This window comes from Rhamphochromis longiceps, linkage group LG8, assembly GCF_057381845.1.
Source record: "Rhamphochromis longiceps isolate RC_006_pf linkage group LG8, R_longiceps_female_GT1.1, whole genome shotgun sequence".
In the NCBI taxonomy this organism is placed as follows: Eukaryota; Metazoa; Chordata; class Actinopteri; order Cichliformes; family Cichlidae; genus Rhamphochromis; species Rhamphochromis longiceps.
Window position 1 is genome coordinate 22,081,989 of NC_140564.1, and position 23,840 is coordinate 22,105,828.

The following is a 23,840-nucleotide window of genomic DNA, read 5'->3' on the forward strand; positions in this document are numbered from 1 at the left end:
TTCATCCTTACAGTTTGACTTTGCCCCTGCATATCATGAAAGTGCAACCACTAAGGCACAAAGACTGCCACGTGATGTCGTTGGAAAGAATTTCGCTTTTAAATGTATAAATGATTAAAAGATGAGTGTGAAGCAGCAAACAAGTAAAGTATCTGTATTTATTCACCGAGTGTGGAGAGGGAACGTCTTTGAAAGCATATGCAGCCTGATCAAGCCAGAGCAGCTAGTGAAAACGTAGCTGCTGGTGAGTACAATGAACTATTGTTGGAGACTGTCCCCACTCTCAGAAGAGACACGATCCTTTGAGTGTGAGAAAAAAACTGGGCTATTCATAAAGCGGGAGTATAAGATCGCCTCCCTTAATCTCCATCAGTTCCAAAGGGACAGGTTTAAAGGGACCTGCTTAAACTAAAATGTTTAAATGTTTATGTGATACACACGGAAACATAGACATGAACTAGTTTTAATCTAAAACATAATTGGTTGGTTCACTGAATACCTAGTTTAGGAATTACAGGGCAAATAAAACCAGGCTAGTTTATAAAACCAGAGCTTATGTCTCAATAAAAGGCTTTACGAATGTTAAATTCAGAGAAGAAAAGTCAAAATGAAACACAAGCACAGATGCAGCTAAAACAGACTTCAGAGTCTGTGAATACATTACAAAATACAGCTGTTTTTAGTCTTGATTACTGTAAGTATTTAATATCCATGATTTAGCAACTCATCCGTCAATCCTCAGTTTCACAAGGTAGGACTGAGTATAGAAATCCTACTTAGACATTGTTCTTTTCTTACATCAGACTTGTTTAATTATCAGTTTTCAACATCTCAGCTTTCAATAGCAGAACACGACCGAAACTGTGTTTGTGTGCTTGGCTGCAGGAATGTCAAATACAGCATTCCTCTCTGTGGCTGTGTCCGCTTACGTGCATGTGCGGGACTTGATTAATAATTAGATTTCTTGCAAAAGCAACATCCAGAAATAAGGTCATATATTAAGCCTTTCTACTTTCTCATAGTGGGCCAACTGAGGGAAACCTGAATCTGACACGGATACTGCAAACCGTGACAAACAGATCAGGATCGGGCTGTGGTGTCGTGAAAGTTGAAGGGAGGCGTTTTAATTAAAAGGTACTCAAGGTCAAAGAGCTTAAAGAGAAAAGAAAACCCTGCACTTGTCTGTAAGAAAGGGAGCACTGTTTACTGCCACCAAGCACTTTTTAAAGGCTTTTTTAAACAGGCTTTGTCACATAATTACTATAGCATATAGAACATATGGTACTAGTTGGACAAAAAGATCAAAACATTAGCTTTTGGCACAGTCGTATCACATAAAACATTTTTGTCCTACAATATCCACAAACTCATACTAACTGCACATGAAAGAAATCATATCGAGATTATATGATGAACCTCAATAAGCCATATTGTGACATGCATCATCAGCTATAGGTTTGAGCCATACAAACAATACTTAAATGCATTTTTCTCCTCTTTTTATAACACGCTGTTCCCAAAACATTGATGCTGTTCATCTGGATGTAGCATTTTCAGTGGGAGGAATATCGTTTAACATTTCACCCCAAAAGGGACGTGTTTAGCATTTAAAACTTATTAATAAACCCTGATTAATGTAGCATGTGTTCAAAAATATTATCCCTGTTTATGGGTTTGAAGTGGCCTCAGGAAAGTAAATAAAAGGCGGAGCAGTGTTGAAGTTACTCCCTGCCTTGTCACAATAAGCTTCTATTGTCTTTTTGACGTCACACTTATAAACACACCCTGTAAAAGCATTCATTCCTAAGTGGCGCGTGTGTCTATACAGACACATAGCATCAGGATGACAAACGAGTTTTTTTGCTACAAAGATCCTGAAAGAATTCCTGATATGTGCACACCTTTATCCAAGCATTAAATGGGAATAACAAAGACAAATGTAATGTTGTACCTACACTGTAGACTAAAAGCTTTTCTTTGCAATGCTTTGATTATCATGTCAAACACTGTTTTCCTCTTCAGCAAATACCAAAGGAAAAAGGAGACTGAATATCTGATTTATTGCTGTGAATGGAGGGTGAAAGAATTCCTGCAGTGTTGTAAGGAAACAGAAAATATGTGGCTGTATGACCCTTAATGGAACCTGTAGCCACCAGATCCTGTTCCTGCCCTGAGGCTGATTGTTTTAGTAGCAAACACCAAGACCAAGAATTCAAAAGCACAGGAGAGTGATTGATAAAATATAATCATTATGAGTGATTGGATTTAAGGCTTCTTAATGAAGACTAAAAAACTATTTTAAAGTGTATTAATTAATTAAACGAGTACATGCCCATACTACAGTTATCTGGTCTGCTTGTACTGTTGACAAAGTGATATACTTACTCACTATGAAAAAAGTAATAAACAGTGCTGTTTATACAAACAGAAGATAAATAGGGATCAGATTTTTTAAGTGTCCTTTTTTTTAGCTTCGCTACTATAAAAATGTCATTTTAATCCATTCTCAGATGGTGACATCAAAATGCACTACTGTGAAAAGGTCCTGGGAAAAAAAGACATCTCTTATTTCTTTTTATTTTACTGGGAACGTGGAAAAAATACGTGATTCAATTTACAGAAACATGCATGTAAACAAGCATATAAGACAAAAAAATCTGAGTTTGTACAATTCTATCGATAAAAGTCATCCATCTTTATATTTCTTAAGTACGTGGCTTTCAGATACTATTCATCTGTAGACAGTTTGTCTTTCTCTAATAGGCTGTTCCAATGCCAGCATGTTATCTAAAGATTACTCATTTATGGTGGACAGTAAAGCAGCTGAGGATTGGTTCCTCCCATAGTTTTACAGTTGTTTTGCTTTTACCAAGTTTATAGTGGTTTTCCACTTCTAAGTATTGTTATATTTCTATCATGATTGTTTAGGCATGCATCGCATGCTTGACAAGCAAGGATATATATTTTAGATGTTATAAATGTCTCTTTGTGTTCCTCTTCCTATCCCTGTGTAAAGCACTTGGATGTGTAGTGACGCAATAAAGTGAAAACTACACATAAATTTGACTCGAAATTCCACTAAAGAAAATTCTGTGTTTTTGCAACAGGCTGCTAGTACAAAGTGCCTAAAGGTCGAATTTATGTCTAGAAACACTGGTTCCTTAGGTGTCTTGTTTATGTTTGAATGATCTTTAGGTCATTATGAAGTGATTTATCTGCAATAAAATCCTCTGAAAATGGTCAGGTGCAAGGACTAGATTGGCTGCCTTTTCCCTCATTTTCAATGTCCACGGAAAAATTTGAATGACCTCCAAAGATCCTAGAGAAATATTGCTCCAAATCATTTTAGCAAAAATCAAGGCTGGTTCAACAGAAGCAAATGATAAAGAAATGAGGGGGTGGCTCAAGACTTGCACAGTGCATCATATATATATATAATAAAATCAAGCTTTGTGGATATAAATTACTCTTCTGTCATGAAATTAAAATCATACAATGCTTCATAAGAGTTATAAGGGTATAAATGCTAAAAATGGGACATTTTAGCCCATTGCTAGATGGTTTCAGGGCATAAATAATATCAGACATAATTATCTGATGTAGATAAATATTGGCATAATATAACTCCTTATCATATAGAAGTTTAAAGACATTATCTGCTGGGAAAATACCTCAAAATCATTTATTACAATGATGCAGGATTTACCTTAATAGCCATATAAAACTTGAGAAGTGGTAGCTATGATAGGAAAAATATTTTATAACGTAATATTTTGTTATAAGTGAATATTTTTAATATTTTCAGAGTAGCACTAAACCTTCAACTTCTATACTGCTATAACCCACAGGGACCGTAACTTTGGTTGTGCAGCTTACGTCCAAACCAAAATAAATTACTCAGTCAATACAACACAGACTGGTAAATATCTAATAACCACATCTCTTACATCCCCACAGAATTCAGTCTCACCTGCCATTCTGTGTGCCGTTGCTTTCTGAGTCCAAACAGTGAGGAGAGCTGTGCCACGGGCCATGTCACAGCTCGCCACAACCACACTTTGGTTCCCACTCTAGAGTGGGCCATGCTCCGTCTCCACTTTATGCTATTACAAAATTCCCCAAATCCCATTCAGTTCCCCCGGGATCTTTACTCATCTTGGAAAGGAAGCGACGATGGAGGGGGGAAACAGGGGAAAAGGTCCAGAGGGAGAAACTTGGAGTGAGTACGAAAGCCACTTATGTGGCACTGCTAACCCTTTCACTATGTGCAGGAATGCAATTCATATCTATGTGAAAAAATGTTGGGCTACCAAAGACAGCACAGTGCGCCCGGACGGCAGCAAGCAATGAAAGCCCAATAGCTCTGAATGACAGTGATCTATCAACTGCTGGTTTATTTTATCTACAACTCTGGACGAAGATCATTTAATTTCATGTTATTTACCAATCAAATAATTACGTTTTTAAGATACTCTTACACTTAGTTATGGAAATAATTTACTGCTGAAGCAGGAAATCACTGACAGCAAACGAGATACAAAAACTGTGAACAGCAATAAAAACCTCACTGTAAAGGCGCTCCACAGTGGTTCTGCCACATTCGCTGTAGTTTTATCATTAGCACTGTACGGAGGGAAAGCAACCCCCCCCCCCACATGTACATACACACCACAGACAGACAGACAGTTATGATAATCCTTAATTTAAATATACAGTTCCCCTTCCGTTGATGACTGCAGACAGTAAATAGGGATGTTTGGCTTAAAATGTTTATATTTGTCTTGTGTCTGTGTGTGTGTGTCTGTGTGTGTGTGTGCACCATGTTTAGATATCTTTGTGAGGACCAAAGATTGGAATGCTACTACACTTGTGGGGAGCGACGGTCCCTTATGGGGACAAAATGCCTGTTCCCACTAGTTTGAGACTCAAAATGTGCTTTTAGTGTGAGGGTTACAGTTAGGTTGTAGTTAGGTTTAGGCTAAGTGTTAAGGTTGGGCTTAAGCGTTATATCAATTAGATGTCCTCACTAAGATATGAAAACAAGTGTGTGTCTCAGAGATTTGGACAACAGGGGTCCGTTCTTCGTACCTCGCTAAGTGAGTTAGCTGGATTAGATTGTTGACGATTTCGCGTGATCCTGGATCGTTCGGTTCCCCGAAGCCCATCCGGGACTTGCTGTCATAGCAACAGAGCCGTAAGCGTAAACCTGCTGGGGAGCAGGTTTACTTTATGTAAACAGGATTAGATCGCGGCCACGCAGGTATGTCCGCTTCATTTATACGAAAGCAACAGCGATATTCCACCACTGTTTCACCATAAATAAATAACATCACTGTAACCAAAGATAATGCAGTACTTGATCCTTTTATTGATTTCACACAGATACATACAGGTCATTCCCTAAAAAAGGGAAATGTACTATTAACATTCTAGTACATGTATGTGATTATTACAGATGTAATTCATATTTCAGAGTAGTAATTGTAAATTACTTCGTGTAATCAAGATGAGAGACCATGGCTATAAAAGCGAAGGTGGATTTGGGAAGTCTGTCGCAGTCATGTCCTGTCCGTTTACGCGAGCAACCCATTGCGGAAGGTGCAAGATTGATAAGGAGAGTCCTCAGAATTCAGCGTATATTGCGGGACAGACAGGATCCTTTAGCTCAGCGCGACAGTGTGCTCATAGAGAGATATCGATTTTCCCGTGAGGGTATTATTCACTTAACCAACTTGTTGACGAGGGGGTGCAGGACCACCACCTGTCTTTTTTTTTGCTCTGCCCTTTTCTTGGTTGCTGTTATGAACAAACAAACAGAGTATTCCAGGGTCTCTTTCCAAGAGACGACAAGCAATATAAGTGATAAATATTACCATTCTGTAGAATATTCTTATATTTCACTTTTACTTGTCCCCATGTTCTAGTGGGTCCTGTTGTGGCTCTAATGTGAAAGGGGATATAATATAACAATATAATATAATGTAATATAATATTGGATAATATGGTGTGATATGATAAATCTACCCTACCGCCTACTGGTGTTGGCCAGAGGGGCCGATGGCGCAATATGGCAGCCTGGCTTCTGTCAGTCTGCCCCAGGGCAGCTGTGGCTACAACCGTAGCTGCCTCCACCAGTGTGTGAATGTGAGAGTGAATGAATAGTGGCATTGTAAAGCGCTTTGGGTGCCTTGAAAAGCGCTATATAAATCCACTCCATTATTATTGTTATTATTGAATTACTTACGAGTTTGATTTGTCAGCAACTTCCTGCCAGCCCTCTCTCCTTGCTTTTGCAGCCTTTGCAGTGTTCCCTTGCGTTTTAATTAAACTCTGAAACTCCTGAAATCCCTCACTCAAGAGTTCTTGCTCTGCTGCCGAAAAATACCGAGCGCGCTCCTTCGACATTTTCGCCGACCAATCAAAGGGTTGCCGATCAATGTTTCTACTATCGATGCGTAGCCCCTGTTGGGCCACCCAGTGATCTCACATTACTTCATCCAGCTATACTAATCGTCAACAACAGGTGTGTTCGGGGAACCGGATTAGCGCGCTCACGGTTAGCGCGATGATTTGATCTTGGATGTTTCATTTGATCTTGGATGTAGTAAGCGACGTACGAAGCACAGGGCCCAGGTCAAAGAGGAAATCTAGTAAATACCAATGTCTCATTTTAAAATTCTTTTTATATTACATTTTGTCTTTGGCGAATGAGGATTATCCCGTGAAGTAACCCACGGGCAACAAGAGCAGCTATGACATCAACTAAAAACAAGACTTTCCTCAGATTTGATTTGTTCTGCATTGTTTCTGTGTGTATGCAACTCATCCTGTAAGCAAACCGTCAAACTTGTGGAAAACATCTACATGGAGATGCCGATGTGCACTTTGAAGAAGCATCTCTAACTTTCTGTTAAAATATCACATTCAGACTAAATAAATATACATTTGCTGGGAATAGCAGTTGAACAATTGTAACATGCACTGTTATATAGTTACAAATATCCAAACTTCTGTCTCCAGATGATGAATATTTAATTGATAAATCGATAATCAGAATATTTGCATATTAGATTCTTGTTGACTGTCACCTAATTAATTATTCGACTTACTGTTGCAGCTCTTCCCATAGCTCTATTTTAATCTGTCCTTGAGATATTTACAAGTTTAAAATCGAGCCCTCACCTCCAACTCCAATGACTTCTATCATGTCGTCATTACTGAGAATACCTAGTTTACGGTCTCGCCCAATAAAACTTGCAATCCCATGTAACCTGATCCTCCGACAGTTTTACCATCTTACCTTGTAGCTGCTGCTGCTCCAGGGCCAGCGTCTCCAGCGTGTAATTGCAGAACTCTAGATTCTCCAAGGCCTGGACGCGGGCTGTCTCATCCTGCTCCTCCTCCTCCAGCATTGCCCTGAGTTCCTCCGCCGTGTGTGCGTAAGCCTCCATGTCGCGTTCCACTTCTTGTAGCCGTAGCAACAGCTGTTGCCTTTCCTCCTCCTCTTCCTCCCTCTGTGTCTGAGTCTCTAGCTCCATCTCTCCATCTCTCTCCAGCTCTTGCTCTGCCTCAAGCTGACACTGGATCTCATGTTCCTGGGCAGCTTCAGGGTCGCCCTGCTCAACCTGGCCTCCCGTTGTTTGGTCGAGGAGGTTTGCAGCCGGCTCGTCAGGGGTGTAAAAGATGGGTGTGTTGATGAGGGAGTTGCCAGTTGGAGGAGTAGTGCGATTCTGTCTCGGGCACCGGGGAGGAGGGCGTGGAGCCGGGCGAGTCGGTTTGTACGCAGCTGGAGCTGGTGGGCGCGTGGCTCTGGGACGAGGAGGCGGAGGGCGGAGGGTTCTGCGTCTTTCCAAAGAGTGAGAGTCAGACTGCAGGAGGTGGGACACAGGAGAGTGTGAGGAGCCTCGAATGATATCCCTTTCGTCTTTGTAGTCCACGATAGAAAAGTGCCGTGAGATATGGGGCTGATTGCTCAAGCTTTTCTCAAATTCAAAGAGCTGCTGTGACAGCTTCGTCTCCAGGTCACTGGTCGAACTTGCCAAGGTTTCTAAGGTTACGGATGAAGGCAGTAGCCCATTAGAGCGACGTGTCATCTGTTGGTTACGCAGGCGGATCTCAGAGCTCATCATATCAGCATCGCTGGCACTTGCATGGCGAGTTAGCCTCTTATACTTTTGGCCCTCCACACTGTTTAATACCTGACCTCTGTTATTGATGGAGGCGTTCTTTCTTTGCTGCCTCTGGTAATATTTGCTGTCTTTAGACCACCCAGGTTGGGTGTTATGAAGTGTTAGGCTATGACTTAACCTGGGTTGTTGATGCTGATGGTTACCATTGGTAGAGGTAGGCAGATTTCTGCTAGTAGCTGGGCCAACGTGCTGCCTATGGCTATGTGGGGGAAAGTTAGGCCGTGGTGGCAGCCTGGGCCTTTCTGGAGTGGATTTCGGCCTCTGAGGCCCCCTTTGTGCTGGGGGGGCAGGTCTACGTGGCTGAGAGTCAGCCCTTTGACCACAGTCTGTCTGCCCTGCGTTACCAGTCTGAGCAACAGTACTTTGGTTTTCACATGCCCACCGGTGCTCCTCAGCCCTCTCAAAATAGTCCAGGTCCCACACTGTGTGATCCTCATACATGCTCCACTCTTTCTCTGGATCACTGGGACATAAAGGATCAGAGGTGTGTTCAGTATTGCTGACCTCCTTCTCTTCTTCTGGCTCAACAACACCCGTTTCTTCTGCAATTTTTTGAACATGCCCCTCTATTTTGACAAAGCGATGAGGAAAGATACCCCGCTGCCCTCGCACCTGTCCCTCCAGCCAACCATCTTCCAATGTGCCGACAATACGGATTCGATCCCCCACATCAAAGTCCAACTCGCCTGGTTCCATGGCTCGAAACTCATACAGTGCTACTCCATAGACTCCGCCCTCCTCTTCCTCCTGCTCTTCCTCTACTACTTTTTGTTCTTCTTCCTCTCTCAACGTTTCCTCCTCTTCTTCCATTCCTGCCTCCTCATTGCCCTCTTCAGCCTCAAAGGCATCCTCGTAGATGCATGGCTGAGGGTCTTTGTTCAAATACTGGGAGTCTACAGGTTCCTGAGGAGACCGAAGGGGACCTGATAGCTCCACAAACCCCTCTGGGAAGTTTCCCCTGCGGCCATCAAGTTCGCCCTGGAACCAGCCCGGCTCAGGCAGGCCTGTGATGATGATCACGTCCCCCTCACGGAAGTCCAGCTCCTCACTGAGCTGCGCATGGAGGCTCATAAGGGCCCGGGCTTGACCTAGAGCATAAGGTGGGAGCTCTGACGCCTGGGCCTGGGCTGAGCGCTCAGACAGCTGCCGGGAACGGCACGAAAGGGTCAGCTCCTTCACACATGATGTCGGGAAGAGACCACGGGCACCCCAGGCATTACAGCCACGTTGCCAGATTTCTCCGAGGTCCACGGACCCTCCTGCCTCCCCAACTACCACATCACCTGAAGAGACAGAGAATAAAGAGGATTTAATTTAATCTGGATATTAATGAAAATAAGATTATTAAAGGACAGAGAGTTTCTGTTCTGTCACTTAAATGACTGTTGATAAGATACACATTAAGCACACAAGAGCTCATGCTAGTTCCCTAAATAAATCTACAGTAAAGATGTTGTCTATATTCTTACTATTCAACCAATTAAACAAGAGCTCTCCTGCTTGTGTGCGGCCATAAACTAAGAGCAATTTTATTGATATATAGTTACTTGTTTTTCTTCACTTTTTGCAGAACATTGATTTTTTTTTTCATGTTTTTGTGTGAAATCAAGTTGCTTGGCTCAAGTAAATTGCTTAATTGTAGCATTTTTAATAACCTGTTTTGGGTCTACACTGTCCCTAACATAGAACTGGAGAATCCGGGATTATGGGAATGTGGGTTGGATGGTGAGGAGTCATGGAGGTCACATTCCAAAGACCTGCAGCTCCACCTCCCATTGTGTCTGGGACCAAAACTGGCACACAGCCATCCTGACCGTGGAAATCATACTGGAAATGAACGCTTCAACTCTCGGATGGCCAGTAATGACTGTTTCCTATGTGTCCTCTACTATTTATGACAATACAAACATACACTGCACTGCACAAGTGACTACGGCTGATAATGGGCTATGATAAGAATCGAAGGCAAACACAATGATAAGTATGTAGGGATAATAAAAGAAAGCTGGGTGAATTATTAACTAATTATCTGCTACAGTTGGATTCAAATGCTTCAGCACGACCAGCAGTGATCAGCTACATGAAGTAAAAAAATTCTGTTGTTTAAAATCAGTTGAATTCTGAAAATCGTGAAGATCTTTCTTGTCATTACATGAATACTCACACACAACAAAACTGCCATCTCTCAGTAGTACACAGTAATTAAGTAAATAAGGAATTTGAATAGGAACTGATCATATAAAAAGAACAAGGAAAATAAAAACTGATCAAATAAGTCAGAGTATGAAGAACAGTGTGGTAAGATCACACAACAGAACATGGAAAAAAGGGTATTTTTTTGGTGTAGTCGCATGGGTTTTTACTGTTCTATAGCAACTCCCAGGGTGAAAGGTCACTTAATTCAACTACTTCTAAGGCTACTGCTACTACTAGCACTAATAACATTAAAAGTATGAAAAGTGTTACCAATATAAAAGATCTGTGCAAACATCTGTGCTGTCTGCCTGAGAGTGTTGCAAGTGACAAATCGTAAAAAAAGAAGAAAAAAAACACCACAATGAGAAACAGAAACATGCAGAGAAAACAAAAAAAATCATCATCTAGGGACGTTGGTTTAAATTTTGCCAATGAGGACATCTAGTGGCCAGTTCTGGAATCAGCTTTGTTTTTATCATTTAAGCCCATCTCTTTTCTTTAAGTACATACAGCAGCTACCATCAAAAAATACCTGCTGGTTTTATGTTATATGAATAAAATTGGACATATTTAGTAATATTTCACTGGGCCTTGATCTTTGAGCATTGTGAATAAGAATGATCCGATCATGCTTACATGCAGAAAAGCACAATGAGCTGAATAGAGATACAATCTCTAAAGGCTGTATTGAGTTTCATATCTTTATTCTTTGTGCAAAATGGATGGACTACATTGACGGATGAATGCTTGTAACATATTGATATACATTAAGGTGGGGAAAAATGTACCCCAGCAACAAGGAATACTGTTATCTGATTGGCTGGTAGGTCGCTAATCCGCAAGAGCTATGACCTCCGTAGAGAAATGTAAGACTCCCCCATTCATTTCTGTCTAATATACTGAAATTAGAATCCACCAACTTAATATGCCTTTACACCTTAGTACAGCTTTAACCTTAATGTATACATGGAGTTCATACCTACCAGTCAATCAGATAACAGATTTTGAATTTCAAAATTCAAAATCTCATGGTAGGAATCTCAAAATTTCGATTTAATAACTTGAAATTTTGAGATAACTTAAACATTCTGACACAAAATCAGTTTACCTGAGTACTGCGACATCAACAAGTAGTGTTAAGCTAAGTGAGAAAACATGATTTGTTAGTGTTATATGTAGCACTGTTTGCAACAAGTGTGTTAAGTCACAACAAGTTCAAAATCGCCTTTTTAAAGTATCAGACGACAAACCAAAAGCAGTCATTCACACTTTTGCTATTATGTTACAAGTCAGCACCGGCTGTGTGTGAGAGAGCATGCAGTATGTTCGTACCTCTCTTCAGGGACAGATTTCCTGGCTCTGCTGAGCTGAAATCATTAATGCACACATACAGTCTGTCTCCAGGCTTGGTGCTGGGAATGGTGACCTCTTCCACAAAGGTGCTGGGGAACTGACCTGAAGGAACAGATGTGAACATCATCGGTAAATTCATTAAAGACATCTCCTAAAAATGCCTGAAATGTCAGGCAGTGACAACACCTTCCTGAATAATTCTTCTCTTTAGGGGTTGCCACAGCAGATCATGTGCCCCCAAATGTCCAAACCACCTCAGCCTTGCCTCTCCAACTTTGTCTCCAATCCACTCAACCTGAGCTGTCCCTACCTTTCCATCCCGCTCGCCCCAATGAAAAATCTTCACATCATCAGCTCAGCCTCCGGTCTTTTTGTCAGTGCCATCGTCTCCAAACCATCACACCAGATCTCACTACCAAACCTTCCCTTTCACTCTTGCTGCTATCCTTCTGGCACCCCATGAGCGCCTCATCTCCACCCACTCCAACCTCCTTCACCTCTCGTGTGTGCATTCCATTGCTCTGGATGGCTGACCCCACATATTTAAACTCATCTATCTTCACTACCTCTGTTCCCTGCAGCTTTGCTGTAACACCCATCTCACTTTTTTTTGTTGGCATTTTGCACACGTGTACAAAATATCAACAAATCCCATTTTCAGGATCAGCTGAACAAGCTATTGTTGACTTCCCCTCTGCATGAGCAGGGGTGTTTGACTGTTCGGCTTCTCTCACGCATTAACACAGATCACTTCAGATCCAGGTTTACTTCTGGAACTCGAATTGATTAAGGTGAGGAGGTTTCCTGGTCAGAAGCTGCAGGATAAAGGGAACTCGCTAGCTGTGCATTCATCTGCACTATTCTCACACTGAAGTATTGTGCTGCAAACCAGTCACAGAATTTGTGTTGTGCTCTTGTAGGTTAAACACTGTGTAATACCCAGTTTGGCTGGACACACAGGAAAGTTCAGGCATGTGTCAAAACAGATGATCACAAATAATCATTGCTACTTGATTATTTCCAGACTAGTTAATAATTTAAACCTCTCTGTTTCACCCTCATCAGTCATGAAAGTGTTAAGTTACAAACAGAAGAAAGGAGGATCATGTGCATGAGTGTGTGAATGTCAAAATAGCAATAAGTCACTAAAATTCCATGTAGCTTGTTTCCATGTTTAGTAACTCTTAGTAGGTGTCTCTATTTATCTTTATGGAAACCTTTATTCATGCAGGTCCCTCAACAGTAATAACGAAAACGGTCACTTTACCTGTAACGCCATCTTTGTTGCCGAGCAACCAGAACTCATCCACGACACTGAGCACCTCGATGACATCGCCAGTAAATAGTGGTAGCTCCTCGGAGACGCTGGGGAGAAACTCAAACACAGCGCGCACCACAGATCCTGCTTCCATTACTCATAACCTGCAGAGGCAGACAGAGAGATTTGAAAGGTCACTCTCAAACTAGTCCATGTACAACTTCAATTAAAAGGGTGATTCATTTAAAAAAAAAAAAAAAAAGATCTACAGCCTCTGGGAGAGAGCTAGCCTTGGTGAAATAACAGCAAATGAAAGGGGAAGCGAGAGCGTGAGAAACCATCAATAGAAAGGAGACAGACAAGAAAGAGAAAAAGAAAAAGAGAGCCTCCATTTAGGAAGGCTGAAGGACATTCCTCCTCTATTCTCCTCTTTCTTTGACTTCTCCTGAGGAAATAAACATTGCAAAGGAAAGCAACAGCAGCTCAAACGGCACACTCCTTCCTTCGACTGGACGCTGTGTATCACAGAAATATGCAAACAGATTTTCTAGTGAAGCCAGTGAAAACCTGGATATGAGTCACAAGTTTAAGCTACTGTTTTTGTTTTGGGTATAATGCAGTGAACCTAGCATTTTACATGTTCTACATCACATCGACATAAAGCTTCACTCATCAGGCCTCAAATGATTAAAGATTTTGACATAATTATTATCATAATACTCTAATAAATAACCAAGCAGAAACCTCAATGGGAAAGAAACAAAATCACTGCGAAGGTTCCAAAACATCCCTCTGAGATTTTTTCCCATATTGACATGACAGCATCACACAGTAGCTGCAGATTTGTTATCTGCACATCCATGATCGTAATCTCGTTTCACCAAATTCTAAAGGTGCTCCGTTGGATTGAGATTTAGTGGCGCTGTCATGTTTAAGAAACCAGTCTGAGGTTATTTAGTCTCTGTGACATGGTTCACTGAAGCCTTAAAGGGATGGACACCAAAAATACTCAGACAGGCATTTAATTGATGTTCAGCTGATACTAAGGGGATACTACACCAGTATAATAACTGGGTCAAATTTAACCAATTCAGCAATTATGTCTAATCGTCTCAACCTATGGTTGAAAAAGCACAACACACAGTGTTTGGATAATTAAATGCATGGATGAATGCATTTACAGCTTCTCTGTAACTGGTATATAATGAATTGTACTTCAGGTCACAGAGCATCAATATTCACATTTGTATTCTGTAGCAGACTTTTTCCAATTATCAGTAAAATGAGCAAATACCCAAAACATCCAAAGCCTTGTGTATCATTATCTGGAGACAGTCAGACTAACCACAGGTGGGGATAGACAGGCTGAAGGAGACTGGAAATGAGAGAAGAGGGCTGCAGTTTGTCACAGTGAAAGGGGTCTCTGTCTCTGAAAGGGAGGGGACAAGACCGTATCCCAGTTCTGTGCCACTGTCTCTGGAGAGAGATGCGGTCCAGATTATCCTGGATGTGGCGACGAGGGGAATAAAGGAGCAGATGACCAGCTGTTAAAAAAACAGAGGTTTCCTAAGCAACCGCGTCTATGGGCGTGTTCGGGTTATTGTCTCTTACACTGTTAAGGTTAACCAACACTGTTTTGCGTAACAAACATAACTGGTGCTCTCTGTGTGGCAGATCGTGAACTCAACACCGCTCAGCCATAAAGACCTCAATGAAACCTAAGCAGAGGCTGCAACTAATGCAAGCCAAAGGGAGAGGTCCAACCAGAGGCTTAAAACGGTGCAGGCAATGAAAAACAAATGGGCCGTTTAATCATTTATAAAGAACACTATGTTGTTCGGTGCTTATTATTATTTGTGCAGTAAACAGGCCACAGTAGTTCTAAAGAGAATGAGGAAGTAACCCAGATGACTCAAAAATCAGGCATACCTCATACAACAACACACCTATACATTCAAAGGCCATTTCTGGTGAACCACACAACCTCTGGCTGAGTTACAACATCAATCCAGGACTCCGTAGTCTACTCACAACTACAGGCCAGTGGCCACTCTTCAGTGTTGATGATGTGCACATCCTGGACAGGGAGGAACGCTGGTTTGAGCAAGGAGTCAAGGAGGCCATTCACGTGAAAAGGAAAAGTCCATCTCTGAATGAGGAGGGGGCCATCTTCCAATGCTGTGACTGCAGCCATTCCCCAACTCTATGTGAATGGTACTCATTGGTTGGTCATGACAATTTGCATATTAATGATCATGAAACTGACCGCTCGGCCCATTGTTAGCCAGCGGTGCTAGGGTCAGCCATTATGCAAATGTGCTGTTTATGGGGTTTGGGAAAATTGCAGTCAGCTGAGACTACATTAGTCATTTGGTTGAGTGACGAAATGTTTCTCCCACTGAAATCACACGAACAGATCGAGCTTCTGTGAACACTGCAGTCCCTGCTCTCTGTCTGTGTCACATCTGTATAAAAAGCTACGCGTACACACAAACAGAGGCCACAGATGACAGCTGCATTCACGCAACATTCAGCATCACGTTTCAGCAGTGCTGCAAATGAGTGAACTTAGTTTTTGTGTTTCTGAATTTAATTGTGGTCAAACAATTAGAGTATGTAACCGCCAACATCACTCCCTCTCATTAATCACTCTCTAGTTTGCTTGGTCACTGCTGCTGGCTCAGACGAAGAGTCCTGTCTTGAAAGATATCTTTACAAAGAGCGATTTAACAATTTAAATATCAAATTACTCATACAGTCTATACAAATATTCATTTTTTCTTGCTTTTTGAGTAAAAGAAAATATTAACGTCAGTAAGGATTTAAATATTTCTTTCATCAAGACCCGCTGTATCATTTAAGCGTTTCCTTAACTTCTTAAGCAGCATATATCGCCTCATAACCCCTGAAAAGACAGGACAACAGCAGCTGCATCTTCAACATCACAAGGATTAGACATGCCCTGACACGCACCTCTGAGGAATGGTTTCCATGAAACAATGAATGATACTGATCTATCGCACTCACAGCCTGATAGGCTGGGAGTAAATAAGACCAGTTCCTGTAAACAAATACAGACTGAATTTTGTGTCTGGTGAGTCAGAAATGAATAAATAAGAATTTATTTCCCTCCTAGAGTAAATGACACTAAATCATTAAAGGTAAGAGAGGTTTAAAAAAAGTTCTCAATGACACAGAACAAGAGTAGTCAAGCTAGTCACAAATGAAAACAATGCAAACTCAACTCAAACTTCGAACTTCAGTCGTTGAAGCGCTTTACAAAACACAAGTGAAACTATGAACCCACACCCAGCAGGGTTTTACAAAGCTCAGCCACTTCCGGCTGGTTTGTTACGTACAGTTGTGGCGTACAAAGTGTCCAATCCATTCTGATTGTGCTGAAACCTCCAAACCAGAAGTTGAAACAAAGCAGTCTGCTATTAAAACTCAAGATAAAATGGGTTGATGGTTTGGCATGCGTTCACGGTGTGAGAGTTTAAGTGTTTGCACTCGTGAGCAGTTTGCTCCTGGTTTGCTTAACGATAAATCATGAATCATGAAATATAAAACAAGTGTTTTGTAAACATTGAGCAAATTTCCCGTAATTTCTTTTTTTTTTTAAAATCACCCAATGTGAAACACATGGGCGATCTTACCAGCAAAAGTCGTATTTGTTTATGTTAATGATATTCAAAGTCACATTATGCTGCTCAAATTGCATCTCCAACTGGGAGGAAAAAAGGTGATATTTACTCCTCGGTCTCTTAATCTTCAACCAGCCTGGTCTTGTCCATCATCGCAGCAAAGCTAACAACCAACACCCAGAAAGCCAAACCTCTTTCCTGCCACGGGTAAGTGGGATCTTGGATCTTTTTTGAAGTTAATCCTCAGATCCACGTCCAGCCAGACAAGCTTCTTAGTTTTATTTATGGGTACGTCAGTGTGTCAGCGGCCCCTGCCGCTTTTTCCACCGTGCCCTGGCAGATGAAAAAAGCTGCCTTCAGGTAGAAGTTTTCCAGCAGTACAGCAGAAGCATATAGCAACTGACCACAGTCTGAATGAAATTTGAAGCAGTTCACATAAAAATAAGCTTTTATGTATATCACACAGAAATTCCACTCCTGAAATGCTGTTGATAAGAAATATAAATGGTTGTGCCGTCGCTAAACGCAGTACTAAATATTTCACGCAAGTAGCACTGTGAATATTTACTACATTAATGAATATTATAACGATGCTTGAGCATGACTACAATCTTGTTTATTGGCTCTGTTACAGATAAAAAGGTTGCATGAAGCACACAAGAAAGAAATTTTGTACAGTTCTGGGAGGTCGACACATTTCTTCACAGCCGTCCTCTTTGTGTCACTTCACAAGTCTTCACATTCCAAAAAATACCCTGTGTTGCTTTAGGCGAGGGAGCTGACGGTGCATGCATGATGCAACGCACTGATCAGTATTTTCATACTGATGCAAAGCAGCATTGCACAGAGTTTACAAGCAAGTTGGCAGTTTAACACTGGCTAATGTGTGATCCAAGTGCAGCGGCTATTTGTGTTGTCATATGCAAATCTGTCAGGTTATAGTTAAAAAGGTTCAGGGCTCCAGTTCCTAGGAAAAAAAGGTTTAAGCCAAAATCAAATATCTTATTAACTTCAGATATTAGAAGCAAGAAAATAAATCTATCCCTCTATCTATCTATGTGTGTGTGTCAATTAGGGCTGCTACAAACGATTATTTTGATAGTCGACTAGTCACCGATTATTTTTGCGATTAGTCGACTAATCAGATCATCATCCATTGGACGTACAGCTTATTGCACCAGCAGCATCTGCTCTTATATAACTATCATTAGCTTACAGCTTGAAGTGTTTGTGCTAACTAAAAATAAAGACAAGATGGTAGTTTATTAATTTTTAATGAAATTTGCAGATTGTTTCGGTGAAGTTTAATAAACTCCTTGCTTTCTAAAATATAACAGGACACCGGAGTATATTCTCCAGCATCTCACACTTCTGATAATCAGCTGTCTGCTTGACAGTTTTAGCTGTGCAAAAACTATACCTTTAATCTCAGCCAAACCGATTTACTCAGGAACAAATAAAATACTGAAAAAAGCCAAACAATAACATTTAAGTTATCTAAGTGACTTATATATATGTTTAACCTGACTAGCGAAAGACGGCGGTGGGTTTGAAAACGATTTGCCGGGAGTCCGGTGTTCTCACGGCTCTAGTTAGCCTTGCCCCCGCCTAGCTAACGAGCTAGTGGGTAACAGACGTCTCCGAAAACGTCGGAGCGCTTTTGAAAATATGTGGTGTCTTGATAAACTGAGCAGATATTTGAGGTTTACACAGCTACATTCTCGCCTGAAAATATGTTAAACGTTTATTTTGTGACCCAGAAAGAATAATAAGAGTAAAGTTAAAACTAACTAGCTGCCGCCATTGTTGACAACTGCGCTGGGCTGCGCTATGAATTCTGGGACACAGCTTCTTCTTCTTCGGGGTTTAACGGCAGCTGGCATCCTTGGACATGCAGTGCTGCCATCTTCTGTTTCAGTCCGTTATTACACTCTTAAATCCTACTACTCATTCCTGCGTCCTTTGTGATCTTACAAAGCTTCAAACGATGCGTCGACTATTAAATTAGTCGTCGACGATTTTAATAGTCGACATAATCGTGACTAGTCGACTAATCGTGGCAGCCCTAGTGTCAATCAATATCAACACAACAGTCCCCAGACATGCAATATTGCAAACTTTAGAGTAGAAAGAGTGAAATACCACGACAACTACTACATTTAACCTTTTTTTATACAGATAGTCCCACTGAGATTCAATGTCTTATTTACAAGAGAGTTCTGTTTCAGACACGCATAATAAAATAATAATAAATAAACTGATAAAATCAAACTATTCCAGAAGTGGAAAACTTTGTTGATTGCATAACATGCCTCTAACACCTTAATTAGGCCCAACTTTCAATTTGTCTTATTCCTTTAAACACCTATAAATAAGCAACAGATTTACTAAGGAAACAAAATTACTGTGTGGCAGAAAGCAGTGGAAAATTCTGTAGGCATTCTGACAATGCACACGTTTTTTAATCAAATGCAGCCAGTTCATTTCAGCCATCATCATCAGTGCAGTTCACAAAGATCAGTGCAAAAGCAGGTCACAAATTACTACATCTGATGAGGTTACAAGTAAACAACTCACAATAACAGTACTCAGCTGAATAACTTCAACACAGTTGTAGTTATTACACACAGGTCCACTGTATAAACCTACATATATCTGCCTATTACACCCAACCTGTTGGATGTGTAGAATAAAACCTTAAAACATAATCTGCAATCAGATCCTGGGCGAGTTTTGGTGAATGAACTTACTGTTGATGTGTCACGTGAATAAATGTGTGAGTTGTTTTAAGTCTTAAAGCATTTGTTAAAGTCAAAGAAAGGAATCTTACTCATAGTCAGCTATGGGCAACTAAAAGGGGGTAAATGAAAGTGATGTTGCAGAGCTCTGTGTGTATGCACTCGTAAATAAAGATGCTGCTAAATACAGACAGAGCAAACACAGAGGCTTTTGTACTTTCTGAAGTTTTCATTATAGACCGCTCTCTGTAGAAAAGTGAACTGAAACCTGAAACATTGCGAACGACTCTGCTCGCTGTAAAAAAGTAACTTTGCTGCTTGTAATATAACCATGGATTAAATGCTTCTTGCATGCGGGAACTATTCTCCATCCCTCCACTTTACTTTCTGCTCTGTTAAAATACCAGAACATTGGAGCGTCCACACAGGTAGCAACCACGAACAGGATAAAAGGTGGACTTGATGACTGCTACATCATCCACTGGTTTCTGAAATTTCGTTCTAAAGCGAGATTAGCATTTTAAAACACATAAGAGCTGTACAAAGTAAACATTGAGGTGGCTTCTAGGTTAAAAAAAACAAAAGACCAGCAGAAGGCGATTGCTGTGATTGCCATCTCTGGTCCTACTGAAGTCTATGAGAAAACAGGTTACCGTCTCAACCTCTGTAACCACTTTCCTGTTGACTTTATGGGCTCATTCACACATTTTTGGGTTATATTGAACAAAATATTGAAAATGAGAAAATTATTTCTATTTTTAAAATCTTGGTCGCACCATGTTTTTAACTCGGGTTTTTCCTGAGTTACAAAACCAGATACTCACTGGGTAAAAACTTGTCCGTCACAAGTAAGGAGCCAATGAGCGTACAGTTTCAGTCAGACCTGCCTTTCTCGCCACATCCGTTATTATTGTAGCCAACATGGTGATGACAGAAACGCTCATCTCGAGGGTTCAAAACAGGATTTCAGACACCAATAAGCGACGTGGCAGTAGCTACATCCATCTTTTATACTTTCTGTGGAAACTAAAGCAAAGCTTTGATAAAGCACTAACAGCACTGAGCTATCAACCTGTGCTAATCATCATTATTACACAAATAAAATCAATTATATTAATATCAGTATTAGTGTTTTTGATATAATTAGTTAAGAAATATGGAAAACATAACATATATTCCCATATATAATATAAGGCAAAACTTCTTGAAGCTCTCAATTAGGGCTGGGCCATATCATACCGTTCACGGTAATACTGTTATAATGTTGGGCAACGATAATATGGGTAAAACACGCGTGTGCAGTGCCTTTGTTTTCATACACACATGGCAGAAAAAGCATGGCAGCGATGCAGAATGAGAAGGGCGAAAGCGGATCGTTGAATGAAACAGATGAACCAGAATTGGTTTGTAAAAATGCTCCAACTTCAGTGGTGTGGGACTGGTTTGGCTTTCGTCCGTCAGATACACAACAAAGCAGTATTTTTGGTAGAGCATGCTAGCGGGCCGTCGTTATTACCGTGTTTTTTGGAAAATATGGCACACTTTTTCTGAAAATCGACAGTGCCCCTTATAATCCCGTGTGCCTTATGTATGAATTCTGGTTGTGTTTACTGACCTCGAAACGATTTTATGTGGAACACGGCCCTTGAAAATCTGTCAAATGTTTCAGTACGACTTTGCTAAGCTACGAAGCCACACCGCTTGATGGATTGTCGGAGCATTACGGCTACCGTAGGCAGGAGCCTCGCGGAGTGATACGTACTGTGCTTCAACATAATTTTACCGTATTGTGTGTGTATAACCTCTTTTTAAATTTTGCGGATATTATACATGGTCATGCTGAGGATATGTCAGCCAATTTCCACTGGAAATGCCTTTTGGTTAAACTGTCAGCAAGGATTTGCATTTGCACTGTTAAATTTCTGTATAACTTTAAAGCACATAAAACAGCTGCTTGTTTAAGTGAAAATACATTGATGGGGGTTTTTGCTCCAATAAAGTTGTGGAGTTGTAAAGTATTTTGTCTAGTGTCAATTATATCGTCAGTTATATCGTTATCGCAAATGTTTTCAAATGTATATCATGATAAATATCTTTGGTCATATCGCCCTGCCTCAGTCACAATAAGCCCCAGCTGTACTATAAAAACACTCCCCAGCCGGCCTGTTTGGTGTCATCTCAGCTAATTATTGCTCATTTTACTCATCAGGCCAGTGTCATATTTTCACCAAAAACAGCAGACCACTCATCCCAACAATGAAAAACACAGAAAGAATGCCGGGATACTCCTTTATTATGTTCCCTCAGTTTCAAATACCAAAACAACAACACATTTAACATGTCTAATAATCAACATGCTGGTCGTTTCTTCCCCCCGACTTTGTAAAAGAATAACGCACTTCAAGATGTCAGTGACTCATCCTGACTCACAACACAGAGAGCTGAGGATTATTTTTCCTGGATCTGAATGAAAGAAAAATAAAACAAGAGTGAAAAAACAAAGTCGCGTCAGGGGGGGGAAAGGCATGTCCGGAGAAAATACATTTCCACCAAAAAGACAGGAGACCTGTGCTGGATGGTAACAGATTACATTTTAACTTTAGAAAATACCCACAACAAAACCCACAGAAAGCTAGAAGCCATCGACACGTGTTCTTTTTATTATGCGTTCATTAATGATATTGACTGTAACGTGTTAGGCGTTAACCCAAAGCAATAAAATGCCTCTTTGTAAAGTACAAGGGCCATTTCACAGAGTGGAAGATCCTCACTGAAGACCTCATCTTTCCATTATGATTTATGAGGTCTTGATAAGCACTTGGACTTGCATTAAAGCTTAATATCAGGTTTATATACATCTTCACAGTAAACACAACAGTACATAATGATTATTTCAGGGAGAATGAAACAGCTTCATTGGGACTAGCGTGTGTCACTTGGCACCGTCCTGTAGAAAGTAACAGGATTACGACAGACAGCTAAGTCAACAGCTGACACACACACACACACACACAGTGTAAACATACACACACTTCACAGCTGACACATCGCACAATGAACCTACTGTCTGACCTGGGACATGGCCCTGAAACGTCTTCACCTTTTAGTAAACTCTGTCTGTCTGCATATGTTTAAGAAAAATAGATTAACACAATTTAATTCTTTATGGTTTTTTCCGTTTGTTTCATTTTTTTAAGAGAAATGTCAGTAATATAACTAAAAGTAATATTGAGCATGTCGGAGACAAAATTTGATTTGTAAATAACGCACTGAGGTATGTGGCGTTTAGAATAGAGGATGAAGGACGCATGTTTTTATCTGTTCCAGAGGCGCGCTTCCTCCCGGTTATGACTTACTGGGAGAAAAAAATGAGCGTTGGTCGATTTACAACCATCAAGCTAACAACAAGCTCTTAATGAGCTAAACCTCAAAACTCAAGACAAGATTAATGCTGTCTTTTGGATTAAAGCTGTGGCATCCACTCACTAATAAAAACCAGCATTTGCTGTTGTCTAGAGTTCGGAAAAGCCATAACTGAAAATGATTGCATGTTTTTTCATTCTGGAGATCAAACAGTGAGTTGATTGTTCAGGAACCAATCAGCAAAGGAATCACTAATGAGAACAAAACTGTGTAGCTGCAGCTGTTACGCTCCATAACTGCTTTTTAACGACGCGACAGGAGTTCAGCGCGTTCTTACAACTACATCAGTTCATCCGTCTTTGCCACTGCTGCGTGGCATCTCGAGTTTTTCCCTGCACACAGGTATCCTCCAGCTGAAGCAGTGACTCAGTGTGAGACCACAGTGGAGGAAGTGGGATCTGCTGACTGCCTGTATCTTTTATTTGAACGAACTCTGATGCCAACAATAAAGCCGCTGCCTCATTATCTACGTGCCTTCCAGGACAGGGCTTGCACTGACGCGTGACCTCTGTGCCATTCATCCTATTCAGACATATTAAAGTGGCAGGCTGGCACGTGCCTGTGCAACCCACAAACGCACACTAACGCACTGTTAGAATCCTCTGGAGTTGGCTGGGCGTCTTTTCATTGAGTTTGTTTACCGGGGACTCTGGCTGTGCAGCAGTGCAGCGTGCTTCCATCCAGAATGCTGAGTCCAGCGAAACACATTCACCCCGAAACAGCATAATCAAAGCAGGTGGACTGTTCTAGATATTAAAAAAAAGAAATACTGGGACATCTGCTGTCTCGCTTTTGGCCATCTGGTCTTTCAGCACATAGGATGGAGGGAGAGAAAGAGATGGCCTGACAGTTGTCAACACAAGTCATGTGGTTTTATGGCCATGTGTTTATAGAGTGAATGGCTCTCAGGCCTCCTGTGGGGTGATGACATGACCAATTGAGATATCAGTGGAGTTTTATTTTAAACAAACAAAGACCGGAAGCAGAGCGTAAACATGGGATTATTTAGTTTACGATATTATAATGATTGATGGTCTAA

At 41.0% G+C, this 23,840-nt stretch overlaps 1 protein-coding gene across 3 annotated transcripts in view; it reads right to left on the reverse strand.

Moving 5' to 3' along the window:
- dnmbp (dynamin binding protein) overlaps window positions 1-23,840 on the reverse strand; it is a 50,342-nt gene that overhangs the window by 19,750 nt on the left and 6,752 nt on the right. For all 3 annotated transcript variants that reach the window (XM_085416474.1, XM_085416472.1, XM_085416473.1), the window contains exons 2-4: window positions 13,006-13,160; window positions 11,718-11,840; window positions 7,301-9,472 (exon numbers count right to left, since the gene is read on the reverse strand). In XM_085416474.1, the coding sequence (XP_085272600.1) occupies window positions 7,301-9,472; window positions 11,718-11,840; window positions 13,006-13,150 (2,440 nt within the window). In that variant the 5' untranslated portion in view covers window positions 13,151-13,160. The remainder of the gene's footprint in view (window positions 1-7,300; window positions 9,473-11,717; window positions 11,841-13,005; window positions 13,161-23,840) is intronic.